This window comes from Leucopleurus acutus, assembly GCF_964270905.1.
Source record: "Leucopleurus acutus genome assembly, chromosome: 1".
NCBI lineage: Eukaryota > Metazoa > Chordata > Mammalia > Artiodactyla > Delphinidae > Leucopleurus > Leucopleurus acutus.
The window spans coordinates 9,557,963-9,577,371 of NC_139142.1; the positions used below are offsets into that span (position 1 = coordinate 9,557,963).

The window sequence follows — 19,409 nt, forward strand, 5'->3', positions numbered from 1 at the left end:
AGAGGAGTTTCATATTTTGGAGTTACTTGGATGCATATTTAATTTTAATACCACAATTAAAACATGAGTGTCGTGTCTTTGTGCAAAAGTAAAACATCGGTGATAACGCTTGAGCCCCCTTTCATCATCGGCCCCTCCCCCACAGAGGTGGCCACAACTCTGAATTCTAGAGTGGGCCTGCCTGCTTTTTTCTCTTGCATTTATATTTATTCCTCAAACACGGTACAGACTTACTACGTCCCAGGCATTGTTCTAAATGCCTTCCAAATATTATCTCATTTATATTTATTAACCCCTGGAAAATAGTGCTGTCACGTACATGTAATACGTACACACACACAGTCATACCATGCAAGGGTTCCACAACTTGCCTCTGTTACTACCTCCATTCTAGAGATCCTTTCATATCAGTTGCACGTATGTTACCTCATTCCCTTCAATGGCTATGGGGTTTCCACTATGAGTTTGCACTGGTTATTTAGTGAGTACCCTACTGGTGAACACTTGGGTGTTCCTAAGGAATTTTATTATCCATAAGCATCCTTCCACAGACCTTGGGTATAGTAAGAGTGGAGGGGATTTCTAGGGTAAATCTACTTAGGGGGTCTTAAATCTTAACCCTTACTTAGTACATTAATCTATGAATAATAAATGCTTCACTAAAACAGGTTTGGGGCAGAGTCAGTAGGTGTGGGGGGTGGGGAGGAGAGATGAGGTGTGGATTACAGTTGAACTCTGACCTAAAAACTGGCAGTTTCCCCATGCTTTTTTGGGAGGCAGAGATAGGCTAAGGGTGACCTCCACCTGGGCAGGTAGGTGTGCACAGCTTTGCAGGAGGACCTCACCCTCCCAGCAAGTGGTCCTGCAGCTTTTCAGACACATCACCACTGGAAGTCACCTTGATTTTGACCCAAGAATAGTTGGAGTGGCTGTTCCTTGAAGGAGCCAAAGGCCAGGCTGCACTCTCGGAGGCCTGCTAGACAGGAGCCCCAGGGCTACCAGAAGGCCCAGCCGGCAAGTAATTGTACTTCTTTAGCCCTCAGTTTCCTCATCAGGAAAGCTGAGTTACTAGTCCCTACCCTGTGGTACCCCCTTCTCCCCATCCCCCATTGCTTTAATCTGAGAATCAAATGAAGAAGTGGAGAATTGTGATTCCTAACTGAAGTATCATTTTCCTTGGAAATTCCCCCAGGATAGGATTTGAGCCTTTTGTTATGCAGGGAGCAAAGGCCAGGCCTCACTGTCTAAACTGCCCCAGATATTTAGGCTTCTCTGTCCCTTGATGAATAACTTCCTTAATTTTTCCTGTGGGAGAGCTGGGGGCCTTAATGGTGAAAATCCCTTAATGTGCTAAGGCCTTTAAGCCTGCAAACATTCCTACAGCTGTTTGATGAGTGCCCACAAGCCCCAAGAAGGGGGTCAGATCATCCCCATTTTACAGAGTTGAAGCCTGAGACGCAGAGAGATTATAGGACTTCTCCAGTTCACACGGCTCGTAGGTACAAGAGCTGGGAGTCAGCCTAACAACAGAGACTGGACTTGTAGCTGCCACACCACCCATGGAGCTGGCAGCTCAGAATCCTCTCCCCGGCCACCACCGTGGGGATGAGAAGCTCTGGAATCAGACAGAGATGGTTGAGCTCTGCCAGTGCTCAATGCTATCCTTTTTTTTTTTTTAATTTTGGCCGTACGTGGGCTTTCTCTAGTTGCAGCGAGCGGGGGCTACTCTTCGTTGCGGTGCACGGGCTTCTCACTGCCATGGCTTCTCTTGTTGCGGAGCACGGGCTCTAGAGCGCGCGGGCTTCAGTAGTTGTGGCACGCGGGCTCAGTAGCTGTGGCACACGGGTTCTAGAGCGCAGGCTCAGTAGTCGTGGCGCACGGGCTTAGTTGCTCCGTGGCATGTGGGATCTTCCCAGACCAGGGCTCGAACCCGTGTCCCCTGCTCTGGCAGGCGGATTCTTAACTACTGCGCCACCAGGGAAGTCCTCAATGCTGTTCTCTCACTAGATGAACTGCCAGTGTCAGAGTTCCACCATTGGAATCATTCTTTTTGCTGGACCAAGCGATGATCTTTCCTTGACTTTCTTTGTCAATGTGGAGGGGCAGGGAGTGGGAACCATGGTCTTAAAATAGGACCCTCAAAAGTGGTTGAGGGGCTTCCCTGGTGGCGCAGTGGTTTGGAGTCCGCCCGCCGACGCCGGGGACGTGGGTTTGTGCCCCAGTCCGGGAGGATCCCACGTGCCGCAGATTGGCTGGGCCCGTGAGCCGTGGCTGCTGGGCCTGTGCGTCCGGAGCCAGTGCTCCGCAGCGGGAGAGGCCGCAGCGGTGAGAGGTCCGCGTACCGCAAAAAAAAAAAAAAAAAAAAAAAGTGGTTGAGGATCTCCCAACGATATGTCACTGCTGAGGTGTCAAGAGGCAGCCTTTTTCAACTACTCAAGGCCAGGAGGAAACATTTTGGGGGGTCAGTTGTGTCTGGGCAGCTCTGCTCCCACATCCTATGTGGCCCCTTCCAGGCTCTACCACTGGGAAACTGAGATGCGTCTTCCCTGAACGCAGCCAGAACTCATATTAATGTTGGATCGTGGCAGGTGTCTGAGCTGAGAGGGAACTGCAGTTTGTTTCCTGATTATCCCCCCATTTCACAGACAGGAAAAGGACGGCTCCAATGGGGACATAACCCAGGCTGGCCTGGGGAGTCTTCATGCTCTCTTCATTCAGGACCCACCCAGATGACTAAAGGACACTCCACTTGGATGTGTCCATCCTCAGGTTCAAAGGTGACCGTCGGCCTGCCAGTGTATACAGGTGTGGCCGAAGGGACACAGGTGTGACCTGCAGGCTGACCACTTCTAGGCACATGCCGGCTGCGTGATGACCACAGCCGGCTTCTGGGGAACTGCTCGGCCGACAGATGGACAGACCCTCTCCCTCCTCTTCTTTTTATCTATTTCAGGAGAGCACCCACTGTGGTTAATTAACACTCTCCTGCTAATGGTCTTTGGCCTGGAATTTGGAGAGATCTAAAAGCAGGAGGGGGTGCTGGTGGGAGGTGGCAAGGGTGAAGCCGTATTCTTAAACAAGGAGCTATTTAGCACGCTCACTGCACCAAGGCCCGGGGTCAGCTGGTGGGAGATACAGAGCTGAATTGATGCTGATTCTGCCTGTGTGGTCCCAGGTCGGACACCTCCGACTCCAGAGGGACTTGTGCTGGAGTACAGAAAAGCCCCAACGATGACCCCAAGGTCTTCAGAGTGGCAGAGGCCACATCCACGCGGCCAGACAGGGAAGCCAGTGTGGATGTGCAGAGCCAGTAGGGGAAGGCCATGTAGGAAGACAGAACAGAGCCAGCAAAGGCACAGAGACAGAGTGGCACAGAGCAGGAGCCTTCCACACGGCTGGAGTCCTGACAGACAACAGTGGGAAGAAAGGCAGGAAAAGTACTTGGTCCCCAGGAGCAAAAGGTCTTGCATGCCAGGCCAAGGAGCTGGGCATTTCACTTGTTTTACTGGCATAATATGAGACCAAGAAGATAGCTTTGGAGCTAAACAGAGCTGAGTTCAAATCCAGACCTCAGCTGGAAGACTTGGGCAGACTAAAGGACCTGATCTGACCTTGGTGTCCTACCTGTAACAGGAGACAGTAACAGGGCCCACCTCCCAGGAAGGCAGTGGCCATCCACTGAGCACACAGAGACGGCCCCCTCCTTCACCCTTCCTTTTGGGCAGGACTTTCAGAATTTTGTGCCAGGTCCATTTGCTCCATTTTCTGGAACAACCAGATTAGCATGGTCATGGCTAGCCCTCATACCAGGTTCTATGGCCTGATGCCCTGGGATGCAGATGTTTGCTCTCAGTTAGAACATGAACCCATATAAAGGCAATTTGTTACTAGGTTGGGAGGCTAGTTCAGCCCCGACAGAGATCCGAGGAGTGAGATTTCACAGCGACTCCGGCTTTGTGAGCGAGAAGTATTCAATAAAGAACTTCCCTGAAATACAGAGTGGGGGCATTCGCCACACGTATTCAATATCCATCTTTTGTCAGAAGTGCTGGAATTCCTTTGCCAAGCAGAGTTGCTTTTCAAAGCAACTTTACTCCTCTGCTCCTCCTTTATTGAAGGACTTGAACGGTGAACAAGTTATTTTAAAAATTATTTGAAGTCAAACATTCACTGGATCAACGCAGTTTAACTTGGAAAAAGCTACTTTCTGAGGGTTTTGGAAAAAAAAAAAAAAAGAGAGAGAGAAAGAATGGCCACGGCTTAAATCAGAATGTGGATAGCATTATCAAAAACTTATGTTGCTGTCTCAAAGTCAACCGGAGACACTTTAAGATCCAAATAATTCCAGAATTCTAGAGTTTCAGAGCAAGTATTGTCATTAGTTGGGCATGAATGTGTCTTGCCATCACCATTTCATTTGCAAATATTGTGTTGACCTACCCGGCAGAACCAAAAATGACTCTATCTACAAACCTTCTGAGAGGGGAATGAAACGTTCTTTGGGGACCTATTTTAAAAAAAATCCTGCGAGGTATCATGTAGACGAGAGGGGTCTTTTCAGCTCAACTGTCCTACATTTGGCTCGTATACTGAATTCCCCAAGCTATCATTACTACCAACATACTTTCCCCACATAATACATAAATTACACCAACCCAATGACATGGGAGATAGACTCTTGTGATTTTAAAACCAAGACCTTCTGGTCTGCAGAAAGAATTTTACTGCTAAGTGAAACCAAATTCTCATCGTGGATCAAGCATCTTTCAGTTTTTGTCCCTGACTGCAGGTAGATACCCCAAACAAGAAAACGCACACCAACTCCAGAAAGGAGCTGACCAGGGAGCGGCTTTGGAATCGACTGGCCCAGAAATGATCAGTGTACAAAAATGAAGGAGCAAGGGGTTGAGGGAGGAGGGGATGCCAATGTGAGAAAGTGAGGAAGGTGGTAGGTCCCCAAATTCCTCATCTCCTGGCTAAAGAAAAGACATGAAAGCCCCAACACAAGTCAGACTGAAAGCTGAGGCTCTTCCTGAGAATTCTCCTCCTTTTTCCCATCACAGGCAAGCAGAGAAGCACCGAATTATCCAGACAGGCTGGTAAGGGCTCAGCCTCCTCTGCCCATGGCAAGGCCAGGCTATAGCTGGGTCACAGCATCAGATCCTTCGGGTGGTGGGACTGAGCAGGTGACATGACCAGTGACCTCTGAAAATGGCTTTGTTTGTCTGTCTCCACTTCCCATGACTCTACCTGACTGTTCAGTCTAAGGAAGGCTTGATTTCTGCATCTAACCAGTGGGCAAGGGAGTCTAGCTGCTTCTTTAAAAAGCAGACGGGAATTAATGGGCCCAAGCAAGTGCCCTTCTAGAAGTTCAGAAAACTATTCAAAACCACGGACACACAGAGATGTTGGAGTCTCCTCCGGTGACTACTTTGAAGAACAAGACACATCTGGGAATGTGCTTGCTAGTTTCCTTACTCCAATGTTTAAAAAGAATCAACAATGCTATCTAATATAAATTTCAGTCCAGATCTTAAGATGACGTACCAGCAAATGACCATTTTATCGAGTGTTCTTTAAAAAGATGAATACAATAACGAAGTTCCACATTACACATATCTTTACTGATACTAACCTTTCTAGATCCATAGCTTTATACACGTAACGTGGCCATCCAGGCATGGCTATCTTTTTTTTATAATTTTCAGTTTATTTTACAATGTTCTTTCCTTCAAAAAAAAAAAAGCCCCCTCAATTTCGCAAATTATCTTTTAAGTCTTAAGCGTCCCTCTTTTACCCAAAATACAGATCTTGCCTAGCTAACTTTGATCACGAATACATTTTGGGGGGTAAGTTTCTCAAAGTTAATCAGCTAAAAGCTTCAGAACTATTTTATTAGCAAATCAATTGTTTTTCCAATAACTTTAAAAGTACAGCAAAGGAAAAACAAATTATCCTTATTCATTTCAAAATGGACAGAAAGGTTAGGCAGGAGTGTAGACCGTTTAGAAAAAAAAACAAAAACACCCGCTTGGTGCCTTCTTCATGTCATGAAATATGTCCTTTCTTTCCGGTTTGCTGACCACAAGCTGATGTGTTGGAATGAATAAAAAATGTAAATAAAATACCTCCTGCTGTCTCTCTCTCAGCCAGTCTTTTTTCTTAATTACATTTCTCCCCAGCACCATCTTTACAAAGAGAATCTCAGTTTGCTCTGAAGGCTCAAATGTATACAGAGAGACACTCCGTTGCCTCCTGTTCTCTCTCCCCCCAGTTCCTCCAAAACTTCACAGAAGGGGCGATGTCTCTCAGAAAGTCTGTATATGACAAAGCTGACTTGCAGGATACGTATGGGCAGGACCCGGAGAACAGAAGGGAAGGGGCAGCCTTAGCCCTGCCACCTGGATCCAGAAGTCAATGTGTAGCCCCGTCTAGCACTTGAGCAACCCACCCTCCAATCCACATTCCAACACTTATTTATGGGGGGCGGATACAACAAATGGGTTTATGCAGATTTATACCTGTTTCAGGAACCCTGGCAGCCCAGAGCAGTCTCTTAATTGTGCCCTGGGCCAGCTTTGCACCCCCCAGCAGGAGCCTCCCACCCTGAAAGACCCCCGTGCATGGCTCAGTGCTGTAATTTGTGTCCAGTGATTTTGTGCCCAGGATGATTCTCCTCCGAGACTGAGTGATTTTTTTTTTGCATCTTAATGTGACATGGAACCATTTCGCTGGTAGCATCCTGAAGTGATACCTAGATTTTTAACACCTATTTGTGTGTTGGACTAAAACAAGCATTTAATGACATGCCAGTCAGTCCCAGCTCTGCTTAAGTGTCCCCTCAGCCAGGCCGGTTTAAAGAAAGATGACATAAAATGTTCTTTAATAACTATGGCTTATCCATTTCTCTCAGATAGTAAGTGGCACGTTCTCACCTCATGTGCAGCTTTTAATCCCAAATGGACATTGCTTTTGAAATATCCTCTTTCTTTCTTTCCTTCCTTCCTTTTTTTTTTCTCCCTGAGGCTGCCACTTGAAAGTTGAAATCTAGCGAGAATGTAATGGTAGGGTGCCAGCTTTCTGAATTACAGGGTGACTCTGCCTGAACTGATCCTAAAAAACAAGTGTCTTTTTTATACCGCATAAAAGGCTGAAATGTTTACATATCAAAAGGCTATAGGCCAATTTCTGTCAAAATTACACATGAAGTTAAGCAGTACAAGCAATTTATTTAAACACTAGTCATTGTAGAAAAATTCAAAACCATATGCTCTTTTAGCAGCTTTTCACAAATGCATTTGACCCATGACTTGGCTAGACATACAAGCTTCATAATTTACTCTAAATTTCCAATCCCCTTGACGTTTAAATAAAAGATCTTCATTAATGAGGTTTACATGAATGAAAACTTTAGAAGCTGATATCGGTTAGCGAGGGGCTTTGGGAACCGTCTGTGCAATCGCTCTAATTTTCAAATGACTGACTCTGCTAATCATTTCAAGAGAAATTTCCACTGAGAAGAAATTATCGTCATTTGCATTCTGTGATTTGCAAAAGCAACGGCGCAGTCACTTTGAAACAAACTTTGGTAAATAGCTCGGCTGAAAGTGGATTTCTGCAACCCTGGAAAACTAGAGCTTTTTTTTTTTTTTTTCCTGATGCCTTGGGAACGCGTCATTTTTCGACACCCTCTCCTTCTCCCGCAGTGTTATGAGTTTTCCTAACACCTTGATTATTTTGTCCTTAGGGGCTAGGTGGGTTTATTTGGAAGTTCCAAAACCCCCAGCAAAATGCAGCCAGCAAGCTTCCCTAAGTCGGGCTGAAAGCCGGAGACCCAGCCCTCTTAAGCGCTTCCCCTTAGTGGGGTGGCATTTGCTCTTCGTGTTCAACTCCTTCCACCCAACCTCACACGGAAAACCCCTGGGGCTCCCGAAGGTGTCTTCGAGGGAGCAGCAGGGCGGTGGAGCGGGTTTTGCGCACTGGTTTCGAGACACTGGATTTTTTTTTTTTTAAGTCCAAATGTAAACAATAAAACCGATAAGCGCTGTGCAGACTGCGCGGGTCTCTACGCTGCGCCCTGGCTGCAACCGGGTCTGCGCATTGTTCCCATTCCTCTGACCCGGCTAATTCGCCCTGCGAGGGGGCTCCGTACCTTTGAAAAGGACACGCCAGATTTTTGCACGTGCCACGAAAAATCCTACTTAAACGCATCTGATTGTGAACTCTGCTCTGTGACCGGGCAAGAGGCTGAAAGAATTAAGAAAAGAAAGTTCCTGGAACGAACCGTAAGAAGCTGGGGCCACATATACATTTTTCTTTTTATAGCCGTGTGTGTGTGTGTGTGTGTGTGTGTGTGTGTGTGCGCGCGCGCGCGTGTGTGTGTGTGTGTGTGTATGGGTAGCGGGACAACAGTTTTCTCCATGAAATATCTTTGGGCAGGAGGAGACACCCAGATGCACACTCCAAACTTGGGCACTCGGTTTGAAATCAGAGAAGCAGTTTAATCTACGCTCTGTGAATCAATTTAAGGATGATCGCAGTGCAAAAGCGTCTTGATAGATGCTGAACCGCAAATATACCTTATGCATGTGGAATCCGCTGATCTATTCTTTAATATTTTAAAAATGAGGGCTATTACCAGGGCGACTGAATCCTCAACAAACACATTTTCATAGACTTCTGCGTGGTGATTGCTTTGTGTGAAATCGTGTTTGGGTGATAATAGGGAAAATCAGGAGCGTGTTTACCGCATTTCCGATCTAAGCGCTCGCCGGCCCCTCCAGACGCTCCTGGCCCTCCCATGCTGAGCGGCGCTTGCAGGGCGACAAACAATCGCTTAGCAACACGAAGCAGGCAATTTGCGTGCGTCGTATTTGTTATTCCAATGGCACCGAGCAACGCGAGGCTACTGATTGTTTGTTTAGTGCGTTGTGGACACTTGTGGGTTTCGGCCCCGCGGAGGAGGCGCAGCGCCCCTGACTGCCTTCCACGGCTACTCGCCTCCCTACCGCCTCAGAGGAGCCTCTTTGGATCGAGGGGCAACCTGGAGGAAGAGGCCCCATCGCACCGGGGTGAGCTCCCCGCGAGAGCCCGCCGAATAACGGGAGTGGGGTGTCCTCGGAGTCCCTGTGACTTCTTCCCGGAAAGCCACTACCCACGGCAAGACAGAGCCTTCAGCCTTGCATTTCCTCATCTTAGACCTGGCTGATACAGAGACCCTGCCCTCAGGTGGGGGTGGGGACAGCAGGCTCCTTTGTCCCAATGAAAAGTTCTAGAAATGCTTCTAATTCCACCCTCAGTCTCCTTGGCAAACGGGGGACAACTGCCCAGCCTCATTAAGTGTTCGGGTTGTAAGGGACCCAATGAAGGTTGGCATTGGTTCAATAACTAAAACACCTGAGGCCTGGAGAGGAAGGATGATTTGCAAGGTGGCAACGTTAGGTCTAGAACTCTGACGCTCCAGACTCTCTGTACCGTTGCTCTTCCTTCCAGGAATCGGATGGCACAGCGGGAAGGCTGCAGTAAAACAAGGGGTGAAGCTTAGGGCTTTGCTAAATCTGATTATTAAAGAGAACTCTGTGCCCAGTGGAAGGAGGCAGGACGGCATGTTGCAAGTAAGAGAGGAGGTTGCCTTATTTAAAAATTCGGAGGCACTCTGAGACCTGAAGCTGAAGTCTTTGCGTGGTGCTGCTCCGAGCACTCTTGCAGAAACCCACGAGGAATACGCCCCGCTTTCCCACTGTACTTCTGCCAATGCCTGACTCATCAAAGGTCTTGAAAGAGCCACACGCGCGCGCGCGCACCGCCGCGTGCGCCCAGCCACGAACACAAACGCAGCCAGAGTCCCTGCTAAAGGTGCAGCCTCTAGTCGTGTTCCATCATTTGCCCTGTAGAATTAAACTCGGAAAAGGTTGGCGGGGAATGTGTGTGTCCAGAACCTACCTGGTGATTTTTAAGTCTTTAAGAACAGGGAAAAAAAAAAAAAGCCTCCATCCCTGGTTAGTGGGAGAGGGAGAGGCGATACACTTCTTTCCCTAGATCTGACCTCTCTGGGCGGGGGCGGGGGGGTTACACTCCTTCCTCTGGGAGTTATTGTAAAAAAAAAAAAATCCAGCGCATCCTCAAATTGAGACCCATCTGCGTCCTACCCTAATCTCCTCCTACAACCACTTCTAAGTTGCTCAGCACTCATGGAAGCAAAGCTCTCAAGCCACGAGCGGGTGAGCGGGTGGGCATGAGGGCGCCGAGGTCCACGCGGGGAGGCCCAGGAGGAGAAGCGCCACCGCCTAACTTCTGCCGATCAGTGCTGCGCGCCTCCGGAGTTCTACGGACGGGCAGGACCAAGCCTCCGCGCAATCTCTCCTCTGACCCGAAACCAGCAATTAAGTACCCTTTCCCCTTTGCCCCAGAACCACGCAGGAGGCAGCCCACATACTTAGCCGTAGTGCGGCGACTTCAGATACTCTTGCTGGGGCCCCAGGTTAATGAGCCAGTAAGAAATAGCGAAAAATGGGCGTGAGTTAAAGTCGGCCATCCTTCGGAAAACCCGAGGTGCCCCGGTACCCCGGCGCTAGGCAGTCTCGCCTGGGCCCGGCACTGCCCTTTCCCCTGGAGTGGCCGGAGTTGCCTGCGCGAAAGGCCGAGAAAGCACAGCTCTGCAAGACCGGGACTTGCGCCGGGCTCGAAGGACCTCGGGGGCTGCTTTCGTTCCGCGCTCAGCGTGTCCTACCTTCTCGCAGGGCGCTCGGCCGCCTGCGCTCAGTCGTGGACCGGACGCGCCTCCAGCAGCTCCGGCTGACGGGCCGTGACGCACCGAGGATCCGGCAAATCACCGTGGCCGCCTGCCGAGAGCAGAGCCGAACTTCGGCCAGGCCACCGGGGCCCAGGGATCCCAGCTTAGGCCTGCCAGGGGGGCCTTAGGGGGCCTGTCCCAGTCAGGGAACCAGCAAGTCGAAAGGGAAAAATGCGATTCAATTGTTGGGAAAGGGGATAGAGAATCCCTCAAGTCCCATTTTTTGTATTTTGCACTGAAAACAAAAACGGTTAAGGGAGAAGACACCCTACTTCCGAAAAAAAACAAATTAAAAAACAAACAAACACGAAACCTACTGACACCCACGCAGGAGGCAGTTGGAAGCATCGCTTCTGATTGCTACTCTGGGTGGAGAATTTTAAATTAGTGGATGAATTTGGTCTCCGCTGTGTAAGGGCCTAGGGACTGCTATGCTAGTTTTCAGACCCAAAGTGACTGCAAAAAAAAAAAAAAAAAATCTATCTATATGTGTATATACATATATATATGTGTATATATATACACACATATATATATATATATACACACAATTAAGAACCACGATGCACTTCTTTCGTCGTTTTGTCATTACAAATTTTGGCGTTTGCAAAAACAAAAGGGTTTTTTTAGGGGGTTAACCAATTCCATTCGGGAGAGGATGTCAAGATAAAAAACAGAGGTGAAATTAGGCGGCCAGTGCATGGGGGCCGAAGGAAGAGCAGAATTTCAATCTCGCTTGATTGAGGCCGCAGCCCCTCACATTTTCTAAAACAAAACACATCCCGAAAGGAAAAGAAAAATGTAGCCCCAAAGTAAAACTGGCCACAATGAATTTGAGTTTCATGGAGAGGAAATTGCACCCAGTAATAGGACCCAATCTGAGGAAAAAAGGTGGGGGGCGGAGAGGTCGGCAGAGGGAGTTGTTAACGGCGGCCTCACGGTGGAATTAATGAGATTAACCGGGGCAATTAGGACGCCCGCCCAGCTCCGCCGGCCCGCGGCGGGGCGGCTGAATGGAAAAGATTAGGTTAATTTCATTAATTCGCAATCCACAATCTATTTTCAGGCCCCCGTAGCCCCCTCCCCTTGGCACCTCTTCCCCTCCCCCTCTGTTCAAGCCCCCCCACCCAAAGGAACAGAAAGGGCCAAATCTGGTTCTGTTTGTCATCTGCATATTACCAGGAACTAAATCCAGGATGACGTCGACTCAGTATAAAACCAACAAGAGGTTCAGCTGGTCTAAACTCCGTCCTACCCGCGAGTTGAGTTCGGCAAACGCTGCAGCGAGGGGAGGGCGGGAGGAGGGAGAGCGGACGCAGGGGGCGGGGAGGGGCGCGGGGCTGCGCGCTCGCCGGCGCTCTCTTTCGGTTTGGTCCGCCGCGGGAGGAGCGTGGACCCCCCCCACTTTGAGGCTTTTTCCTCGGCGCGTCCCCGCCGCCCCCCGGTCCCGGCGCGGGGCTTGGGGATGCCCGCCAGCATGTTCAGCATCGACAACATCCTGGCCGCCCGGCCGCGCTGCAAGGACTCGGTGCTGCCGGTGGCGCCCAGCGCCGCGGCTCCCGTCGTCTTCCCGGCCCTGCACGGGGACTCGCTTTACGGCGCCGGCGGCGGCGCCTCCTCGGACTATGGCGCCTTCTACCCGCGCCCCGTGGCCCCCGGCGGCGCAGGCCTCCCGGCTGCGGTCGGAGGCTCCCGCCTGGGCTACAACAACTACTTCTACGGGCAGCTGCACGTGCAGGCGGCACCCGTGGGCCCGGCCTGCTGCGGGGCCGTGCCGCCGCTGGGTGCCCAGCAGTGCTCCTGCGTCCCGACGCCCCCAGGTAGGGTCGCGCTCGCGCCGGCCTCGGCCTCGGCGGCCGGCTGCGGTCCTCAGCCCCTGGGACGTGGGTGGGCGGTGGTGCTCGCCTTTTTCACTTTGCACAAACTTTTCTCCTCTTGAAAATCTGCCCCCACCCGACCCCCGTCTTTTCGTGGATCGGGCGCAGGCGTTTGCACACTTGCTGCAAACTTTAGGCGAGAGTTAGCGGAGACTGTAACAGTGCCTGCGTGGAGGAGACTTTTAGAATTTAGCCTTTTAGGATTCCCTAACCGGCTTTGGGCGTGTGCGGGTGGACGCGGTCGCACGGTCCCCCGGTTCCTCACACCCTGTTTTCCGCGCACCCTCAATTCCCAGCACCCCCTTGCTGACGATTTTAAATCCGGAGTGGGTGTCGGGCGGGCGTGTGCGCGCGCGGTGGCAACGGAGGCGGCTGACCGTACGCCTTACTCTGTCGCAGGCTACGAGGGCCCCGGCTCGGTGCTGGTGTCCCCTGTGCCGCACCAGATGCTGCCCTACATGAACGTGGGCACCCTGTCGCGCACCGAGCTGCAGCTCCTCAACCAGCTGCATTGCCGGCGGAAGCGGCGGCACCGCACCATCTTCACCGACGAGCAGCTCGAAGCTCTGGAGAACCTCTTCCAGGAGACCAAGTACCCAGACGTGGGTACCCGCGAGCAGTTGGCCCGGAAGGTGCACCTCCGCGAGGAGAAAGTGGAGGTAGGCGCGGGACCCCGCCGGGGCGCGCTCCATGGCCCTTCCCAGCGAAATAAGGCTCCAGCCGGGTTTGCTCAGCTCTCCTTGGGTCTCCTTGCTCTTTAAAAACATCCCAGCAGCGGCCTGGAGGCTACTGGAGGGCGCTTTAGGCCCAGGAAGTTGGATGAAAATACGGAAGCGGGAGCGGGTCTCCTTCTGATGGCGTGCGCGCGGGGTCCCCGGGTTCCCTCTCCACGCCGGGGTCGTCCCGGGGGTGCCCGGGCATGGCGGGGGCGCGCCTTTGATCCTAACCGTTTTTTTGTCCTCCGTTGCGCAACAGGTCTGGTTTAAAAACCGCCGCGCCAAATGGAGGCGGCAGAAGCGGTCCTCGTCGGAGGAGTCGGAAAACGCCGAGAAGTGGAACAAGACGTCGTCGAAGGCGTCGCCTGAGAAGAGGGAAGAGGAAGGTAAAAGCGATTTGGACTCGGACAGCTGACGGCCGCGGGCCGGCCGTGGCCCTTGCCTAACTCGAAGGACTTGCACACCCAGACGATGCTACTTTCTTGCACACGCGCTGCCTTGCGGGAGGGGGGTCGAGAAAGAGGAACGAGGAGCTGTAAATAGTGTACCGTCCGGAGGGTGGGCGCCTGGGGTCGGGCCGCGCCGGGACTTGCTGCCCCGAAGTCCGAGGCCGCCGGCGACTCACTCCCCACCGTAGTATTTATAGTTAAATTAACGGTGACAATACAATAAAGTGACGGCGATGTAGACGGGCCACATTCTGTATTTCGTACCCTACCGCCAGCACCATCTGAGGCCCACACAAAAAGAAATCTAGTTAGTCTATAGCTTCAAAAGGAAAACCGCGCAGCTCTGACCTGCCCAAAAAAGGAAAAAAAGAAAAAAGGGAGACAGAAGGTCTGGGTACGAATGGTCACAGGACCGGGCGTCCTGGTGTAAACTTCGTCTGTAGGTTTCCGGGCAGGGGTGGAGAGTGGCACTGCCGGCACTGGGGGCGGTAGCGTTGTCCCTGCGAGCAGGCTGTTCCCCCTCGCCCGTGGGGAGAGCCAGGACCTTTTCCCTCCTTGCTGCCCATGGGATAGCGGATGAGCAGGATCTGCTTGGAGCTGACGGATCCTGGGAGCGTCTCCAGAGTCCGTTTAGGCTGCTTACCCGGCCCTGCTCCCGCGAATCCCCAGACCTAAGGCGGCGGGTCCGCGTGCAATTAGGCAGGCATGCCCTCTCTCCAGAAGCTTTCCTGGATCTTTGCTGGTCTCTCTCGCCGCTCACCTCCTCCCTGGTGAAAGTTTCTGCCCCACAGCCCTGCTGTGCGCCCAAGAGCCCGGTGAGGAGCCTGCCGGTGCCGGGGCGGGGGTGGGGGGGCATCGTGCTTCTCCCTGGGAGTTTGGGATGACCAGGTGCACATTCTGAGCCCTGCATTCTGTCTGCCTACCGGGCCTAGAGCAGCCAGCGGCTGTGGCAGAGTCATAGTGAGGTGGGAGTGCTGAGCCTTTGGCTTTCTCTGCCTACTGTCTCTGCTCTGCCCCTGATGAGGCCAGAGTAGGAGAAGCCCCGGAGAGGCTGGGGCGCTGGTCAGTAGCTTGGAAAGGCCTGTAGAAGCTTCCCGGTGCTTGGAGAAGCGCTGGGGGCGAAGGTGAGAGCATGCATTCCGTAGGGTTCTCTCCAGACCATGGGGAGGATGGAGTGGAGGCCAAGGGCCAGCAGGAATGGCTTTTAATGTGATAAACTTTATTGGGTTTACACTAAATCCATTTTATAGACAAGGAAGCTCAGGTTCAGAGGGTGTCCCGACGTGTCTGCTGCCAAGGAGGTGAGCTCTTCCCTTCTCCTGGGCGGCCTCTGGCAAGTAGCACAGCGCACACAAAGTAACCTTTTTTTTTTCTTTTACAAGAAGCAGTAGTTTTTTTTGTTTGTTTTGTTTTTTCAGCGTTTATCAGGTTTAAAAGGTAGAAGTGACTCTTGGAGCAGGTGAAAACACTTAGGAAATAAGGGGTGGCTTCCAAACAGCACCTTTTAAATAAAGAGGATCCCTAAATGAAGGAGGTGGGTAGCAGTTTGGAGACCAGGTCTGCCTCAAGGGGCAAGATTGCCTTGGTTCCTCTCCAGACTCCGTCATTTGTGACGTTGGGCAAATGACTGAACGCCCCGCTGTGCCTCACCTTCCATGACTGTAAAATGGGCACAGTAATAGCGTCTGCCTTTCAGGGGGGTTGTGGACGTGAGGCACTATCTATCTCATTAAAGGTACAATGACACCTAGTACGGGGGAATCTTTCATGGCTACTTATTTTTTCTTAATGTGATTATGACATTATGTCAGACACAGCACTTCAAGATTTATGTACGTTATGTCATTTTACCTTTCATGTACTCTGAGATGGGGAATGTTTTCACCGTTTTACAGACGAGGAACCTAAGGTTCAGAAAGGTTAAATACTTTTTAACAACATTCAGCTTGTAAGAAATAAAGGGGAGACGGCATCTTCGCCCACGTAAGTCGTATATTGTAATTGGAAATGTTTCCACTAATGTCAGTTCTGGTGAGAAATACTCAAAGAAGCTGGTCCATTAATTTCAAATGAATCTTGCAATGGCCATTATGGTACCTCCTCGTCGGATATCAGACTCCCAGGGGGAGAGCCTTGCCTGCCTGGCACCCCTTCTGTATCACCGTTCCTAGGTGCCGCTCTGTGTCCCATTTGGAGAGGGGTGAGCCCTGTCTTCCACCCTTCCTCCAGTGCTCCCTTAGTCTAGAACATTCTGACATACAGCAGAAGCAGGCAGCGTCATTTCGCCCTGAGAAATCTGACGTCTCCAGAACTCTATACCCTCCTGTGTGTCTTTCTCCACAGCTTGTCCCTAGACTCCTTATAAATGGGATGTTTCATTAAAAAAAAAAAATTGTCTTTGTCTAGCCTGGAGAAGGGTCCTCAACAAGTGACAGGGAGGGGGATTGAGGGAGGGGTAGGTTCTCAGATACACCTCCCTCACGGGCACCTGGCGAAAAGCCACAGCTAGTGGGGTGTGCAAGGAGGGGGGCGGGATGGGGGGGGACAGCTGCTCCCAGCTTGGCCTGGGCAGGGCCAGGGTGGCAAGAGAAAGCTGCCCCCGAAAGAAAGCTCCAAAGGACCCGATGAAGCACTTTAGTATCACAGGAAATAAACATAACAGACATCTGGAGCAAAGAGGGAAATGTCAGGATGGTCTCATTAGAGTCCAGCCACCTCCTCCTGCATTCCCCAGACAGCCGTGGGGCTCAAACCTTCGTCTTAGCCTGGCTGTTGGGGTCAGGGAGGGCCACATGGTGTCTGGGAGCAGAAGGCTTTCAAGAGCTGTCTTTCGACCTTGTAATTGTCTTGGGTGAGAATTTGGATCCCGGTGTTAGAAAAGTGATGGGTGGGATGTAAGCCAGGTGACGGGCGAAGTGGTTTCCAGTCTTCACAACATGTCCCCCTTCCCGCTTCAAGGTGTTCTCCCCATTTCACCGTTGAACAAACTGAGGCACAAAGTTATCACAAAGGTCCAGGATGAGAACTGCCATCTCCAAGGGACAGGGCTCTTTTCCATAAATCAGGCTGCCTCACAGAACCCAGGCTGTTCTTTTCTGGTGGTGATTGAAGCTGCGTTTATAAGTTCCGCAGGAGTGAATGCAGTTGCCCCTGGGGGACACAGGAATTAATCTGCCACAAGGTGCCAGACAGGCTCTGGCAAAGAACAATGGTGACCATTAGAACCCCTGACATCAGTCTAGCACTTTCGACTGTCAAGCCCTTCTGCACGCCTCTGGAGCCCTCAGGAGGTGGGAGTCGCAGCCCATTTTGCAGATGGGAAATGGAGGTTCAGAGAGACTAAATGCCTTCCCTGGGACACTTAGTAAAGGGCAGAGCAGACCTGAGCAGAGCCCCCACCTGCCTCTTGGGATTGGTGGCAAGATATGGGGTGACGACTTCCGGGTACCCCAGGTCACCTGAGCAAGGAGGCCCTTGGCTGCCAGGAGCTGACCAGTAAGAGACCACGGAGTGTATGGGGGAAGATGCGGGGCCCCTTGTTCCAGGGAGGGTGCGTTCATCTTCTTAGCTACGGGCTATGCAGGGGGAAGGGGGGAGGGGGAAGGGCTTAAAACAATTGCTTTACAAACCGCACCCTTGGAGAGTGTATCTCAGTGACAGTCCTTCAAGTTTGTCTTTTACTGACTTTGGAACGTTGAGCTAACATTCTAAGCCTTGTGTAAAGGGTGTCGTAAAGGATGTCGTTTCAGTGGGTGTGTGTGAGATCAGGTTGGCAGATTCCTCTTTTCATTTCTTGGCATGTGGGAGAAAATGGGGGCCGAGAGGTAGGGGTGACAGGGCATGCTTTTTCTGAATTGTACGAGGTTTCCAGTAAAATAGTTCAGGCACCCAGTCCCCCACCCAAAGATCCCTGCGTCTGTCACCTAGTGTCCCCCACATGAACCCTCCTTTGTTCATTGCACATCCAATCAGTCACCTCTTTAAGTGAAACAGACGCTAACTTTCACCTGTACGGAAGATGGAATTCCAGCCCAGGGAGGGCAGGGTGACATGAGGTGGCGAGTGGACAGCTGGGTGGCTGGCCCTTAAGTCACCCTGGTCCAAGCCTCCATCCAGATGGGGCTGTGTGCTTGTCAAGCGACCTGGGAGAGGTTCCTTCTTCACCTGCAAAATGGGCTTGGGTAGAGGATTAGAGATAATATAAGAACCCAGCAGAGTGTCTGACACGTTTATTATTGTGTGTTTTGAAAAACCACCCTCAAGTTGGCTGGCTACTGCTCTGCCTAAATAGACTGGAATTAGAAATTCAGGAATGCACCTTGTTTTTAATTGTTGCTGGCTTAGGAGTTTATGCATGACCACAGGGCACAAACTCTAACGAAATTAAATGTGATTGCCATGGATTTAAGACAAGGAAGTATCTGATAAGGTATAATGGATTGCATTCTGCTTAAGAGCTTTAGGACATGGCGATTGACAGTGAAGAAGGCGAACTGGGAGCGGATTTGGATTCGATTTCCAAGTTTTGTGAAATGACCTTGAAGTTTTTCAAAAGGAAAATGAAAACCAAACACAGCATCCAGTGCAAAGCTCCTTGAAAGTTCTGGGAGACATGGGTCAGGCTGGGTCTTTTGGTGGTGAGGGTTTCTCACTTGTCGGTGGGACATGGGGTATCCCCGAGGTCTGTCCCTCGAGCCATGTGACAGCATGGAAGACCTCTGTTTGTCACAGCTGGGTTTTAAATCTGGGCAAGATAAAAAGCCATTGTCTTTGCAGTGCGAATGACCCACAGAACCAACAGGATGAATTATGGCGTGTTGCAGTATTTTTAAGTGGGTCTATAATTTTTGGATTCCAGCAGCCCTCATTTGTTCTCAAGTGTCCAGCCCTGGGACACATCAGTGAAGAGAGATCTTAAGAATTCCTCTCCCAACCCCTCCTCCTCTCCTTAGGCATTCGTTCCACTTACACCTTCTGTTTTCCTAATTTTGAGGTCCTCCGGCGTCTGCTGACCAAATCAACTGGCTGGGTTCAGTCGGATGAACTTCATTTAGCTGGGCGTTTGCATGCCCTCCCTTACCCTGAGCTGATTTATAGAAGCTATAATTAGTGAGATAACTTTAGCCGAGATGGACAGAGTTGCAAAGTGTCTGTATCATTTCCTCCCTGATTTACCAGTTGTGTGATGCCGAGCCCAGGAGGTGCTTCACCCCTGCTGCGTGATCAGTGAGACGGACCCTGCGAGGGAGCGCTGCAGGTTCAGGGGACAAATTCTCCTTGTGGAACTGGGGAAGGCTGAGCGCTCTTTCCTGGCCACTGCCACACCCCCCACCCCACACACTCAGAACTAACACAGGGTAGCTGGTTTAAAATTTGGGGGAGGGCACAGAAATATCTAAAAAATAAGAAATCTTCGGAGAAAAGACCTGTGTTTTCCAGCAGCCTACAGTGAGAAATACAGAGTGTCATAAGTGCGGTGTCCACAGGTCGTCCACAGCACAGTGGCAGCGGTCCCACATGGCTGCAGGGCTGCACAGAGGATGGAGAGGCTGTCAAGGGCATCCTTCCCCAGAGC

The 19,409-nt window shown here is 51.1% G+C and overlaps 1 protein-coding gene across 1 annotated transcript; it reads left to right on the forward strand.

Annotated features, from left to right (window-relative positions):
• Positions 1–12,257: 12,257 nt before the first annotated feature.
• Positions 12,258–13,800, forward strand: GSC (goosecoid homeobox; the record flags this gene model as incomplete). Its single annotated transcript, XM_082834542.1, has 3 exons — positions 12,258–12,612; positions 13,069–13,328; positions 13,645–13,800. The coding sequence occupies 3 exons, from the start codon at positions 12,258–12,260 to the stop codon at positions 13,798–13,800; spliced, it is 771 nt and encodes a 256-aa protein (XP_082690668.1).
• Positions 13,801–19,409: the final 5,609 nt, after the last annotated feature.